Source organism: Watersipora subatra, chromosome 2 (assembly GCF_963576615.1).
Source record: "Watersipora subatra chromosome 2, tzWatSuba1.1, whole genome shotgun sequence".
Taxonomy (NCBI): domain Eukaryota; kingdom Metazoa; phylum Bryozoa; class Gymnolaemata; order Cheilostomatida; family Watersiporidae; genus Watersipora; species Watersipora subatra.
In genome coordinates, this window is record NC_088709.1 from 10,555,472 (window position 1) to 10,568,969 (window position 13,498).

General features: G+C 32.4%; 2 protein-coding genes across 3 annotated transcripts in view; one reads left to right on the forward strand and one right to left on the reverse strand.

The window, feature by feature from the left end:
• LOC137388915 (phosphatidylinositol-3-phosphatase SAC1-like) overlaps positions 1–13,498 on the forward strand; it is a 31,138-nt gene that overhangs the window by 16,078 nt on the left and 1,562 nt on the right. Inside the window, exons 9-16 of one of the 2 annotated variants that reach the window (XM_068075412.1) lie at positions 69–152; positions 1,795–1,827; positions 5,605–5,673; positions 6,685–6,863; positions 7,838–8,046; positions 9,558–9,630; positions 11,426–11,541; positions 12,480–12,559. In XM_068075412.1, coding sequence (XP_067931513.1) covers positions 69–152; positions 1,795–1,827; positions 5,605–5,673; positions 6,685–6,863; positions 7,838–8,046; positions 9,558–9,630; positions 11,426–11,541; positions 12,480–12,559 — 843 coding nt within the window. The remainder of the gene's footprint in view (positions 1–68; positions 153–1,794; positions 1,828–5,604; positions 5,674–6,684; positions 6,864–7,837; positions 8,047–9,557; positions 9,631–11,425; positions 11,542–12,479; positions 12,560–13,498) is intronic. The other variant, XM_068075413.1, reaches the window with a different exon arrangement.
• The window catches only part of LOC137388916 (uncharacterized), a 111,491-nt gene that overhangs the window by 14,893 nt on the left and 83,100 nt on the right, over positions 1–13,498 (reverse strand). The window lies entirely within an intron of this gene.

Consider the following 13,498-nt stretch of genomic DNA (forward strand, 5'->3'; position numbering starts at 1 on the left):
CACCATTCTTCATGAGCGTGATCATGTCACAGTGATATCATTCTATTCCAGTGATACGTTGCTTGTAGACTCGAGGCTCTATACCCCTAAAGTGGTCTCAGAAAGTGAACTTGAAGTATAAGCCTAGGCCAAAGATATATGATGTAGATCATGTGAGTAGATGGTATAACACTTGTATACTTCTGCCATGCCAGAGTAGATCTGACACCTGTACAGTCTTGACACGCTAAATAAGGGTGACATCTGCATGCTCCTGTCATGTCAGACAATGTTTAACACCTGCTCAGGTTGTCATACTGGAATAATGATGGCATGTGCATACTTGTACTGTGACCATGACTACTGGAAGCTTTTGAAAAGCATTAGTTCAACAGTTGTACTGAAAAGCCAACCAGCTAGTGAGTAAAAGGGGTGGAACAGAGGTTTACCGTGTGGTTGGTTTTCATCATATTGTCGGGAAATTAATTCATTGTGCGTTTAGTTAATGGTTTAGAATACACATGTGTATGGCTAGAAGGGTGTGGGCTAGGTGGGAGTAATAGTAATGCCAGTAGTGATTAGTAAAACAGTAGTAGTTGCAGTAGTTAGTAATAATGGTAGTATTAGTGGTAGTACAGTGGACCCCTGCCATACGACATTAATGCGTTCCGATGTTGGCGTCATAAGGCGAAAATGTCGTATAGAGGGACATAGAAAACCATATTAATTATCTAATGCAAACACCCTCTGGTAAAAAATCATCAAAATTTTCTAAATGTACTGTACACATTAAAAATTAGTAACAAAATATTATATTAACCTTAGTAACTATGGTTACCTACAGTAACTTTAGTTTATTTAGTGAGTATGGTCTGCTTATGATTATGATTCTCACCTCTTCCTTTAACATCGATATCAGTCATAGGATCCATGGCTATTGAGTTAATGTTATATATGCAGTTATATACGCGTAAGGAATTAAAGTTTATAGTAAGTACAATAGTAAACGCTAAAATATGCAATAAGTTTTCACTTTCGCTTACTTTTCGCTAATTTTCGTTTCACTCACACAATATCAGGCAATTACAAAACATGAAGTATGCTAAACTGAGAGAGCGAGTATTGTATCTCTCCCAGGCGTAGCGGGAGGGATTTTGGCAAATAGTATATCTCCGACATATTCAGCACATCGATTGCCAAATTTGAATTTCGAGAATCATTTTTGTTTGTCAAATGGCGAAGAAATGCTGTAACGAGGGATGAAAAACTATCGTGTTCCACATCATAAGGCGAAAAAACTGTCAGGCAGGGACGTTGTAACTCGGAAGTCCACTGTAATTGTAGTAGTGTTAGCAGTAGTAGTTAGTAATGGTAGTAGTAGTTCTAGGAATACCAGTAGGAGTAGTAATATTACTAGTGGTAGTAGTACTTAGTAGCAGTAAAGACAGTAGTGATGATAGTAGTAGTTTTAGTAATATTGGTAGTATTAGTATATTGGTAGTAGCGCTGTTGCAAGAGGAGCTGCTAAAAACTGCGGAATTTAAAATAGGTTAAGCAAGAGAGCTTCCCAATCTAAAAGATAGACCAAACAGAATATGAATGCCAGGAGATTAAATTTTGGCTATTTGGAAATACATGGAACCTCAAATAAAGACCTGTTTAGCTGAGTACCATGGCTTTTGCTCCTAGCTCTAAATTGATCATGCTGAAATAAATTATACTCATAACAAAACTGTAACGTTCTCAAATAATTCAACTCGCGTGAAATGGAATGTCACTCAGTTCTGATTGCTCATTATTATTCATGTCACATAGCCCACATTGATGCATTGGCCATTATTCACCTACGTACGTATTTTGTAAATGCTGCATGGTTATCTCAGTTTTGCGTGGTTTTTCTGGTACTAAATAGTCTTTTTGTAGAGCTGCTTGGGGCTCCTAGTGCTATCTGGTTTGCGAAGTGCTATCTGGTTTTACAGATGATAGGTTGTTTAGCAATTCTAAATAGACATATCTGTTATAAATAGACATATCTGTTATAAATAGACATATCTGTTATAAATAGACATATCTGTTATAAATAGACATATCTGTTATAAATAGACATATCTGTTATAAATAGACATATCTATTATAAATAGACATATCTGTTATAAATAGACATATCTGTTATAAATAGACATATCTGTTATAAATAGACATATCTGTTATAAATAGACATATCTGTTATAAATAGACATATCTGTTATAAATAGACATATCTGTTATAAATAGACATATCTGTTATAAATAGACATATCTGTTATAAATAGACATATCTGTTATAAATAGACATATCTGTTATAAATAGACATATCTGTTATAAATAGACATATCTGTTATAAATAGACATATCTGTTATAAATAGACATATCTGTTATAAATAGACATATCTGTTATAAATAGACATATCTGTTATAAATAGACATATCTGTTATAAATAGACATATCTGTTATAAATAGACATATCTGTTATAAATAGACATATCTGTTATAAATAGACATATCTGTTATAAATAGACATATCTGTTATAAATAGACATATCTGTTATAAATAGACATATCTGTTATAAATAGACATATCTGTTATAAATAGACATATCTGTTATAAATAGACATATCTGTTATAAATAGACATATCTGTTATAAATAGACATATCTGTTATAAATAGACATATCTGTTATAAATAGACATATCTGTTATAAATAGACATATCTGTTATAAATAGACATATCTGTTATAAATAGACATATCTGTTATAAATAGACATATCTGTTATAAATAGACATATCTGTTATAAATAGACATATCTGTTATAAATAGACATATCTGTTATAAATAGACATATCTGTTATAAATAGACATATCTGTTATAAATAGACATATCTGTTATAAATAGACATATCTGTTATAAATAGACATATCTGTTATAAATAGACATATCTGTTATAAATAGACATATCTGTTATAAATAGACATATCTGTTATAAATAGACATATCTGTTATAAATAGACATATCTGTTATAAATAGACATATCTGTTATAAATAGACATATCTGTTATAAATAGACATATCTGTTATAAATAGACATATCTGTTATAAATAGACATATCTGTTATAAATAGACATATCTGTTATAAATAGACATATCTGTTATAAATAGACATATCTGTTATAAATAGACATATCTGTTATAAATAGACATATCTGTTATAAATAGACATATCTGTTATAAATAGACATATCTGTTATAAATAGACATATCTGTTATAAATAGACATATCTGTTATAAATAGACATATCTGTTATAAATAGACATATCTGTTATAAATAGACATATCTGTTATAAATAGACATATCTGTTATAAATAGACATATCTGTTATAAATAGACATATCTGTTATAAATAGACATATCTGTTATAAATAGACATATCTGTTATAAATAGACATATCTGTTATAAATAGACATATCTGTTATAAATAGACATATCTGTTATAAATAGACATATCTGTTATAAATAGACATATCTGTTATAAATAGACATATCTGTTATAAATAGACATATCTGTTATAAATAGACATATCTGTTATAAATAGACATATCTGTTATAAATAGACATATCTGTTATAAATAGACATATCTGTTATAAATAGACATATCTGTTATAAATAGACATATCTGTTATAAATAGACATATCTGTTATAAATAGACATATCTGTTATAAATAGACATATCTGTTATAAATAGACATATCTGTTATAAATAGACATATCTGTTATAAATAGACATATCTGTTATAAATATATCTGTTATAAATATATCTGTTATAAATATATCTGTTATAAATAGACATATCTGTTATAAATAGACATATCTGTTATAAATAGACATATCTGTTATAAATAGACATATCTGTTATAAATAGACATATCTGTTATAAATAGACATATCTGTTATAAATAGACATATCTGTTATAAATAGACATATCTGTTATAAATAGACATATCTGTTATAAATAGACATATCTGTTATAAATAGACATATCTGTTATAAATAGACATATCTGTTATAAATAGACATATCTGTTATAAATAGACATATCTGTTATAAATAGACATATCTGTTATAAATAGACATATCTGTTATAAATAGACATATCTGTTATAAATAGACATATCTGTTATAAATAGACATATCTGTTATAAATAGACATATCTGTTATAAATAGACATATCTGTTATAAATAGACATATCTGTTATAAATAGACATATCTGTTATAAATAGACATATCTGTTATAAATAGACATATCTGTTATAAATAGACATATCTGTTATAAATAGACATATCTGTTATAAATAGACATATCTGTTATAAATAGACATATCTGTTATAAATAGACATATCTGTTATAAATAGACATATCTGTTATAAATAGACATATCTGTTATAAATAGACATATCTGTTATAAATAGACATATCTGTTATAAATAGACATATCTGTTATAAATAGACATATCTGTTATAAATATATCTGTTATAAATAGACATATCTGTTATAAATAGACATATCTGTTATAAATAGACATATCTGTTATAAATAGACATATCTGTTATAAAATGATATAAAACAATAACAAAGTCAACAATACATTCATATATCAGCTACAAAAGATGTTTTTGGTCGTAATAACTTCAACATATCCTTTTTACTGTTTAACTTCTATATAATGATTATAGTATTACTGTAGTTTATCACATTATTCAGTGGGACCTTATCAGTTCTGTTATAACACATCTTCTAAAGATCTGCATGCATTCATATCAAACCTAAAATAAATTAATATTTTTATGCACTGGAGAAGGTTTAGTTATATCAGATTGTTGTTTTGAGCTGTTGCCTAGCAGCCTTATTTCTACATGGGAATCCTCATAATAAAGCTCTGGATGACATTATGGCATAGTTAGAATTTGAACATGTGAGTTTTTGCACTGTAGTGGATATGAATTGAGAATAATAAAACAGAAATCACGTTTGTTCATACACAAAATTTAGCATGAGGGATATTTTAGCTCTGTAGCTCAATTGGTCATACACCTATAAACTGCATTTGCGCTACAGGTTTTCACAAAAAATTAGAACTCTGGTATAGCAAGTCAATGTTTCTGAGTTGTCTTCTCTCATTGTGTGCACTATGATGTCTAACACAATGACATTGCTGGGCGGTTTCAAAATGTGCTGATAGCAAAGACGCTGATGAAGCATTTTGAAACTCAAACTAAACATGTTTTCAGTGATTTATTCGCTCCGATTTGCTAAATATTGTGACTTTTTATGTAAGACATGCCGAGTCGCCTTTGTAGGGAAACTTGCAGTTTGCCACTCTAAATGGTGTGTTGGAGAGGTTGTAGGCTCAAATATTGTTCTCATCAAAAATAAAAGTTTAGAAGTGATGAATGTAAGCCGAATTCCATATATTTTACACATTTTTTTGCTTTTGTCACATAAGCATATCACACTTCAGTACGTTTTACTTTAACTACGCAAATGAATTTCAACACATCTGTTCTTTGTAGCAAAAGTACTTTGCTGATCATTTCAATGGACAGATATACAACTACGGTGGACAGGTGCTAGTCAACTTGGTAAGTCTTGAGCTTTACTGACTCTATCTGTTCTCAAATCAGCGTGGGTGAGTTATGCTCTCAACGTCATGAGAAGTTATTGATGACTTTATTCCCAACATTTCACTGATTTAATATTATTGGTGACTCCTAAAAATTTTCACAGTTTTTCCTCATGACTACATAATAGCCATTTATGTAGTCACGGTCATGGTCTAAACTTCATGGTCTAGACTCTAGAGCCTCTGGTTCAATTCTTAGAAAGAACAGTAAGTAAGACAGGAAGGGCATTCAACCATTAATCCCTCTCTAATCCCTTCGTTAATCCCTTCCTGTGAACATTCCTTAGGCAACTGTGAGGGCAAATGAATGTGTAAAAAGAAATAAGTGCCTGCTCACTGTAGCTGTGCATGTATCCAGGTGATGAGGTTCCCTTACCATTGAGCTCAAACATGCCTAGCCAATCACAATGGTTTTATACGTGCACAGTTGCAGCCTAAAACTTGATGCAAGCAGATATCATACATGACCTTGACCTTAGAGGGATTGCCAGTGTAGTACATAAAAATTCATCTGTAGAGCTATGGTGACCACAGAAATGAATTCCTAGATTCTAAGTGGAGGGACGGAAACTATAATAAATTAGTGTTCTAAATTCTGAAACTGGAGGATTGAAAATAATACTTATTGCAATAAAATGGAGATATGCAACATGCTCACCTATACAGTTGTCGTTTCTTGTATGTATTCCCCCCCTTTTTTTAACTTGGTGAAGTAATGAAGGTTTTGACCAGTTGTAGATAAACGATCTTAGCACCAGGTTTTGTAGGCCGTCTTAAAAATGTTGCTATGTTTTCTAGCGAATTGTGATTGAGATTTAATGTTTGTACATGTAACTCAAAAGATACTAGCATATAATCATGTGGACAACTCAATGGAGACCAACAGATGCTCATGCAATGGTTTAATAAACACCACCAGACTTTCAAGTGCGGTTATATTATACTCATATGTTCTGACTGCCCACTGCAGGTGAACCTGACAGGTACGGAAGGTAGGCTAGCCTATGAAATGGAACAGCAAGTGAGGAAGGCTGCGAATAGGAACATAAACTATGAGGCATTTGATTTTCATAAAGAATGTGGGCAGAACAACTGGAGCAGACTCAGTATCCTCATGGCCAGACTTGAGAACTACCAGGAAGGATTTGGGTGGGTGCAGTTCAGCCGGCTATAATATTTTCATATCATATATTTAAAGTCTTTGTAGTTGGGATAGGTTTGTTTGTTTGAGTGGTTCTATAGTTTATATACTTGATTAAATCCTTTTTGTATTCTATTAGATGTTAGGAAAAAGTCTCATTAATACGCTGGTCTCTGAAATGAACTGGAACCTCTTGTTGGAAAACTAAAACTCTTATTCACAATATTGTTACTCAGTGTAAATTTAGTCAATAGCCATAAATTATATATTAAATTAATCATCATTTTACCCTGATTTAAAATATGTAAACCAAACAGATGTAAAATTATGTTTATGAATGATTATGTAGGCTAATTTCGGAAAATTTCACTTTTTCATGGTTGAAGAAGAAACAATCTGCACAGATCTGATGACACCACATACATTTTTATTTGTTTGTTTATTTTTATGAATTTAAACACAATTTTATAGCTGCTGGGTTTACATCTTTGAAAACATGTTTAAAATCATTATTAATTTATTATATAATTTATGGCTATTGACTAAATTCACAATAAGTAACAATATTGTAAATGAGAATTTTAGTTTTCCAACGAAGAGGTCGAGTTTATTTTGCATACCACTGTATGTCCTTTACATCTGAATATTTGCTTAATAGTCTCCGTGTTTATTATTGACCCGCACTCAGACATCACACGTTGATATAACCCTGCAACTGTTGCTGATTTAAACTGCATACAAGAAAGAGACTATTCTTGTAAACTCTGTAGCGCTCAACAATAACTTTGGAGTTACTTTTCCTATGTCTAACCATAAAACTACTAGAACACTTTCCTTTCCACCCTACATGAGCTGTGAAATACTTCTTTAGCGGTTTATGAGCAGAGCTGTTGCCTGATACAAAGTAATTTTGTCTCATGTTAATAGATCAGATGCGCTACAGACAGTATTTGCTTTCATTAGTTGTTGTCTTTTCTTGTAGATATTTTTCAATAAACCGGTCAGGCTCTGAGGTGAGTCAACAGAAGGGAGTGTTCAGAGTGAACTGTATCGACTGCCTTGATAGAACTAATGTGGTAGAGGGCTTGTTAGCCAAGAGGTCTCTCAAACAGCAGCTCGTCCGTCTCGGTATCCTCCTTGAATCCGACACTATTGAGGCCCAGTCTGCTTTCGACTATGTCTTCCGTAACGGTATGTATTATGTAGAGAAAGGGCATGTTCAGGTCTGTGAAATGGTACATGTAGGTTAGGAAATGGCATATGTAGTTCAGCGAATTGGTATATGTCAGTCTGTGAATTGGTATAAGTAGGTCAGTAAAATGGTACAGGTAGGTCAGTGGATCGGTATATATCCATGTAGGTCAGTAAAATGGTTTATATAGATCGGTGAATTGGTATATGTAAGTCAGTAAATTGCCATGTAGGTCAGTGAAATGATACATTTATGTTAATGAATTGGGATATATAGGTCAGTGAAATGGTTGATTGAGGTAAAGGTACTGATACATGTGTTGATTATGAAATGAGATGCTTTCTGGTATACCTAGCTGCTCTGTGCCAACATTTGTACCAACATCTGTACCAACAAGTACACAAAAACATATTATTTAGGAGGCGAGTCGAAAGCAGGTGGGGGAACTGCTGATTAGCAGTTGAGAGCCAACAGTAGCAAGAGTCTGTAAATACACTCCAGTAGCAAGAGTCTGTAAATACACTCTCCTTGCTTACTGTATCTACTCGCATATCAGCCGACCCTAGAAAAACAGCCTTGAAATCAGTGACTTTATAAGAACACGCGTATACACTGACCCTTCAATTCGTAACATGCCGTCTGTATTTATCATAGCAAAGGTTTTGGAAATGGAGTGACTTTTGCAGACTTAGTAGGCCTACAGTACGTTTCTCATTGGTTAGTAGTTGTATAATTAGCCTATTGTGTCTTTTCTTAATCGAAAGGAAACAATAATCTGTTTGTGTTGAGCCAATGGAAAACTTGTTTGCATCTCACGTTGACCTTAGTTTCGCTTTGCAAAAACACTTTTTTATACCTATTTCTTTGCAATAATCAGAAACATAGGTATGCAGGTTTCACAAATTGTAGATGAATGTATTATCAATGGTCTGATTAATGGACAATGATTATTTATTGGGCAATAGTAGTAACGACAGGGAGTATTTATTTTAACAGTAGTAATAATACCGTAAGTTATAGTAATAGTGGTGACTCGTCTGAGTTTGGCAAACGTTCTTAACAAGTTAACTACGATAGTATGAAAACAGTTTCACGTTTTAGACTCGGCTTATATGCAGAGATATATTGTACTTATGAGACAAACATATACTTTTTTGTTGCCCTAACCAGAAGTCCAAAAAGTCTTCTGCAAGAAGTTTTATTGTGCTTGGTGAAAGAATCATAGGCTAATGTTTGAGTTTCATTAATAGCTCCAACTTACATCATGGTTGAAAAAATCATGACTTTTGCCAAAAAATCATGATTTTTGTCAAAAAATTGAATTGCTTTCTTCACATCTATTTTTATAAGTTTTTGATAAACTTTGTTGTTTCATTGATACCTGTTCATTTAAAATATGTAAGATATAAAAATGTTGATTTTCTCTTGCCATCCTTGCCTTACACTGAGATAAACCAGTTTTGCGGTATGCCAGAGTTAGAGATGTCATACGATCTCTTATTAATTGCAGTCTGGGCAGACAACGCAGACTACATCTCTATGCAGTATGCTGGTACCGGTGCTCTGAAGACTGACTTTACCAGGTGGGTGCAACTTTTGAATTACTGGCACAGGTTAACTATTTGATAAATGTGCATCACATCTCGATTTTTTGTTGAATTTTCAGTTACAGTTAGTAGCAGTGTACTTTGTATACTAACTTTCAGTTACAGTTAATAGCAGTGTACTTTGTATACTAACTTTCAGTTACAGTTGGTGGGTGTACTTTGTATACTAACTTTCAGTTACAGTTAGTAAGTGTACTTGGTATACTAACTTTCAGTTACAGTTAGTACAGTGTACTTTGTATACTAACTTTCAGTTACAGTCAGTAACAGTGTACTTGGTATACTAACTTTCAGTTACAGTTAGTACAGTGTACTTTGTATACTAACTTTCAGTTACAGTCAGTAACAGTGTACTTGGTATACTAACTTTCAGTTACAGCTAGTAAGTGTACTTTGTATACTAACTTTCAGTTACAGTTAGTAGCAGTGTACTTTGCATACCAACTTTCAGTTACAGTTAGTACAGTGTACTTTGTATACTAACTTTCAGTTACAGTTAGTAGCAGTGTACTTGGTATACTAACTTTCAGTTACAGTTAGTACAGTGTACTTTGTATACTAACTTTTAGTTACAGTTAGTAGCAGTGTACTTTGTATACCAACTTTCAGTTACAGTTAGTACAGTGTACTTTGTATACTAACTTTTAGTTACAGTTAGTTCAGTGTACTTTGTATACCAACTTTCAGTTACAGTTAGTACAGTGTACTTTGTATACCAACTTTCAGTTACAGTTAGTAGCAGTGTACTTTGTATACTAACTTTCAGTTACAGTTGGTAAGTGTACTTTGTATACTAACTTTCAGTTACAGTTAGTAGGTGTACTTGGTATACTAACTTTCAGTTACAGTTAGTAGCAGTGTACTTTGTATACCAACTTTCAGTTACAGTTAGTATTTTGTATACCAACTTTCAGTTACAGTTATTAACAGTGTACTTTGTCTACTAGCGTACAGTGATTTCCCCTTCGCCGCTTCACTGTATTGTTGGTTTGGCAAAAACTAGCATTTCCTTATCAGTTGTTTTTTGTTTTGAAATGAATAAATGAAGAGGTCAGTAAAGGGTCAGTAGGAGTAAAGCAGTACAACATATTTTGTCATTATCTGTCTCCAGGGCGTTCTCTCCATTGGAGGTGGCCTTCATCTGTAAATGTCAGTGCTGTCTCTAATGCATAAATGCAGGGCAGACAGTCTATTAATATGAAAGTCTCCTATCAACAAGCTGGTTGATGTCAGTCCTTAAAATAGAATCTCATATAATAATAGCTCAAGACCACCTTTTAACTATTCAGTAAAATTTGACGATCTCTCCTGCATCTACAGAGAATCCCCAATAAGCACTTTTCATCTAGTTGCTATCCTAGCACTGATTGGCTTAAGAATATTTAACATCGACTTTGCCTCTGAATCTCACCCAGTCACTCCATTCAGTTCTCATTAGTTTCTTATGGCTTTCAGTATTGTATGTACAAGCATGCCACATGTACAAGGACACGGACATGTACACATACTTACGTATATAGTGATTGTGAAAGTTTGGAAAGAGGTTAAAATTTTATGAAGTGTTAAAATTATGGCTCATACTTAAAAAGTCCAATTTCTAGTTTGCTAAAATTCCAATTTCGTTAGTAGGTCTAAATAGCCTTATAATCCTTTATGCAGTTAATTAGAATTATATTATTCTCATATGTTGTTTCATCGTCCAATAAGACGTAATGTCATTTCATACCCTCTCCAAAAAGTTTACCCACCTCCAAAAATATCATGTTTTCAGGACTGGGAAGAGAACCACGTTAGGTCTGTTAAAAGATGGCTGGAACTCTATGGTCAGATACTATAGAAATAACTTCAGTGATGGGTTTAGACAAGACTCTATTGATCTCTTCTTAGGTAGGTTCTAGGGATCAATTTAGTTCACTTTTAATGTCATGGAAACACGCTGAATTGTGCTCTAATACCATGCAATCTCAATGATGATCGAATGGCAATATTGATGAGGGGACAACACAATATAGTTTATTCAAAAGCAATCTTGGTATGTAATGTAGTAGGAGTGTTGGTATATTGTGTTATTGCTGTATAGTCCAATAAGTATCCAAACCTGGCTGTAATCAGTTGTCTTCTCTCAGAGATTTTTAAAAGCTTGACGAGGCAAACTGCTTTTAAAACCCTTATCATCATCTGCTTGACATCTTTTGCTTGTTTTCTGCCTACCTTGAGTAGATATAATACTGTTGGTTTTATTCAATGTTTTGCTGTCTTTTTTTGTTTGTTTCTTTTATAAATGCTACTTTTATAGTTGACAACTCTTTGAAATTTATTTGTATGAAAATTCATGAGTCGTTAAATAATCGGGACTTTTAGTATATTAGTCACAATAGTTATCTGTTAGAGTCTGGCTAGTGACTTATTATATTAATCATAATAGTTATCTGTTAGAGTCTGGTTAGTGACTTATTATATTAATCAGAATAGTTATTTGTTAGAGTCTGGTTAGTGACTTTTATTATATTAGTCACAATAGTTATCTGTTAGAGTCTGGCTAGTGACTTATTATATTAATCATAATAGTTATCTGTTAGAGTCCGGCTAGTGACTTATTATATTAATCAGAATAGTTATTTGTTAGAGTCTGGTTAGTGACTTTTATTATATTAGTCACAATAGTTATCTGTTAGAGTGCGGTTAGTGAAAATTTGACACTCCATCTTTATATCAGTCAAGACATAATTTTTGCATTTTTCAGGCTTTTTATCAACATTATCATTACTATCGTTGTTATTTGTCTAATACTCAGGTTGATTCTACATAAAGTAATTGTTCTACAGGTAATTATTTGGTCGATGAACAGGAAGGGACGGTGAAGACCAGCCCATTAAATGTAGACAGAGACTTCAAGTTTTACATTGTAAGTGGTTTCTCTGATATCTCATAACTTACCGGTTTAACTTCTTTAAATATGAGTCCATCGTTTGCTACCTAGTTGTGGCCCTACTATAGCCTTGGTCCCTAGTTGTGTTCCTACCATAACTTTGGTCCTTAGTGGAGGTTCTACCATAGCCTTGGTCTCTATTTGTGGTACTAATATACCTGTTGTCCCTAGTGGAGGTGCTACAATAGTTTTGGTCCCTAGTGGTGGTCCTACCAATGATGTGGTCCTTAGTGGAGGTTCTACCTTAGCTTTGGTCCTTAGTGGAGTTTCTGCCATAACCTTGGTCTCTGGTGGTTGTCCTACCATAGCACACCTACACTACCAACGGTCATGGCTTTTATTGTAGCAAAGACTAGCTGACTGCCCGTAATCATATCGTGAGAAGTATTTTGCGCAGTTTAAATAAATTAAGAGAAAAAATAAAACGACTTTATAGGTTTTCAAGCTTGGCCAAACAACTGTAACTTTCAAACTTCATATCATGAGGAAACTGTTTTGTGGAAGTTAAGTATAATAAGAAACAAAATTAAACAACTGTAAAAGTGTTTAAATGTAAATGTGAACTCATCAGAAAGTAATGGCTAAATATAGTCTGTTTTGGTACAATTACAATGAAAACTTATTTGATATGCAATTATATGATTGTAGTTTGTTTCAGTGTTGGCATCGTAAGGTGAAAATATTTTAGAGTGGAGAAACCCATAGTAATTATCTAATGCAAACACCTGGTAAAAATAAAATATTAAATTAATAAATTAAATTTTCAAATAAATTAAGAAACAAAATAAAACAAATATAAAAGTGTTTTGATGTAAATGTGAGATAATTAGCAAGTAATAACTATATTAAGTCTGTTTTGCGACGATTACAATAAAAGCTGATTTGGTAATGATACAATTAATACGAACTGAAAAA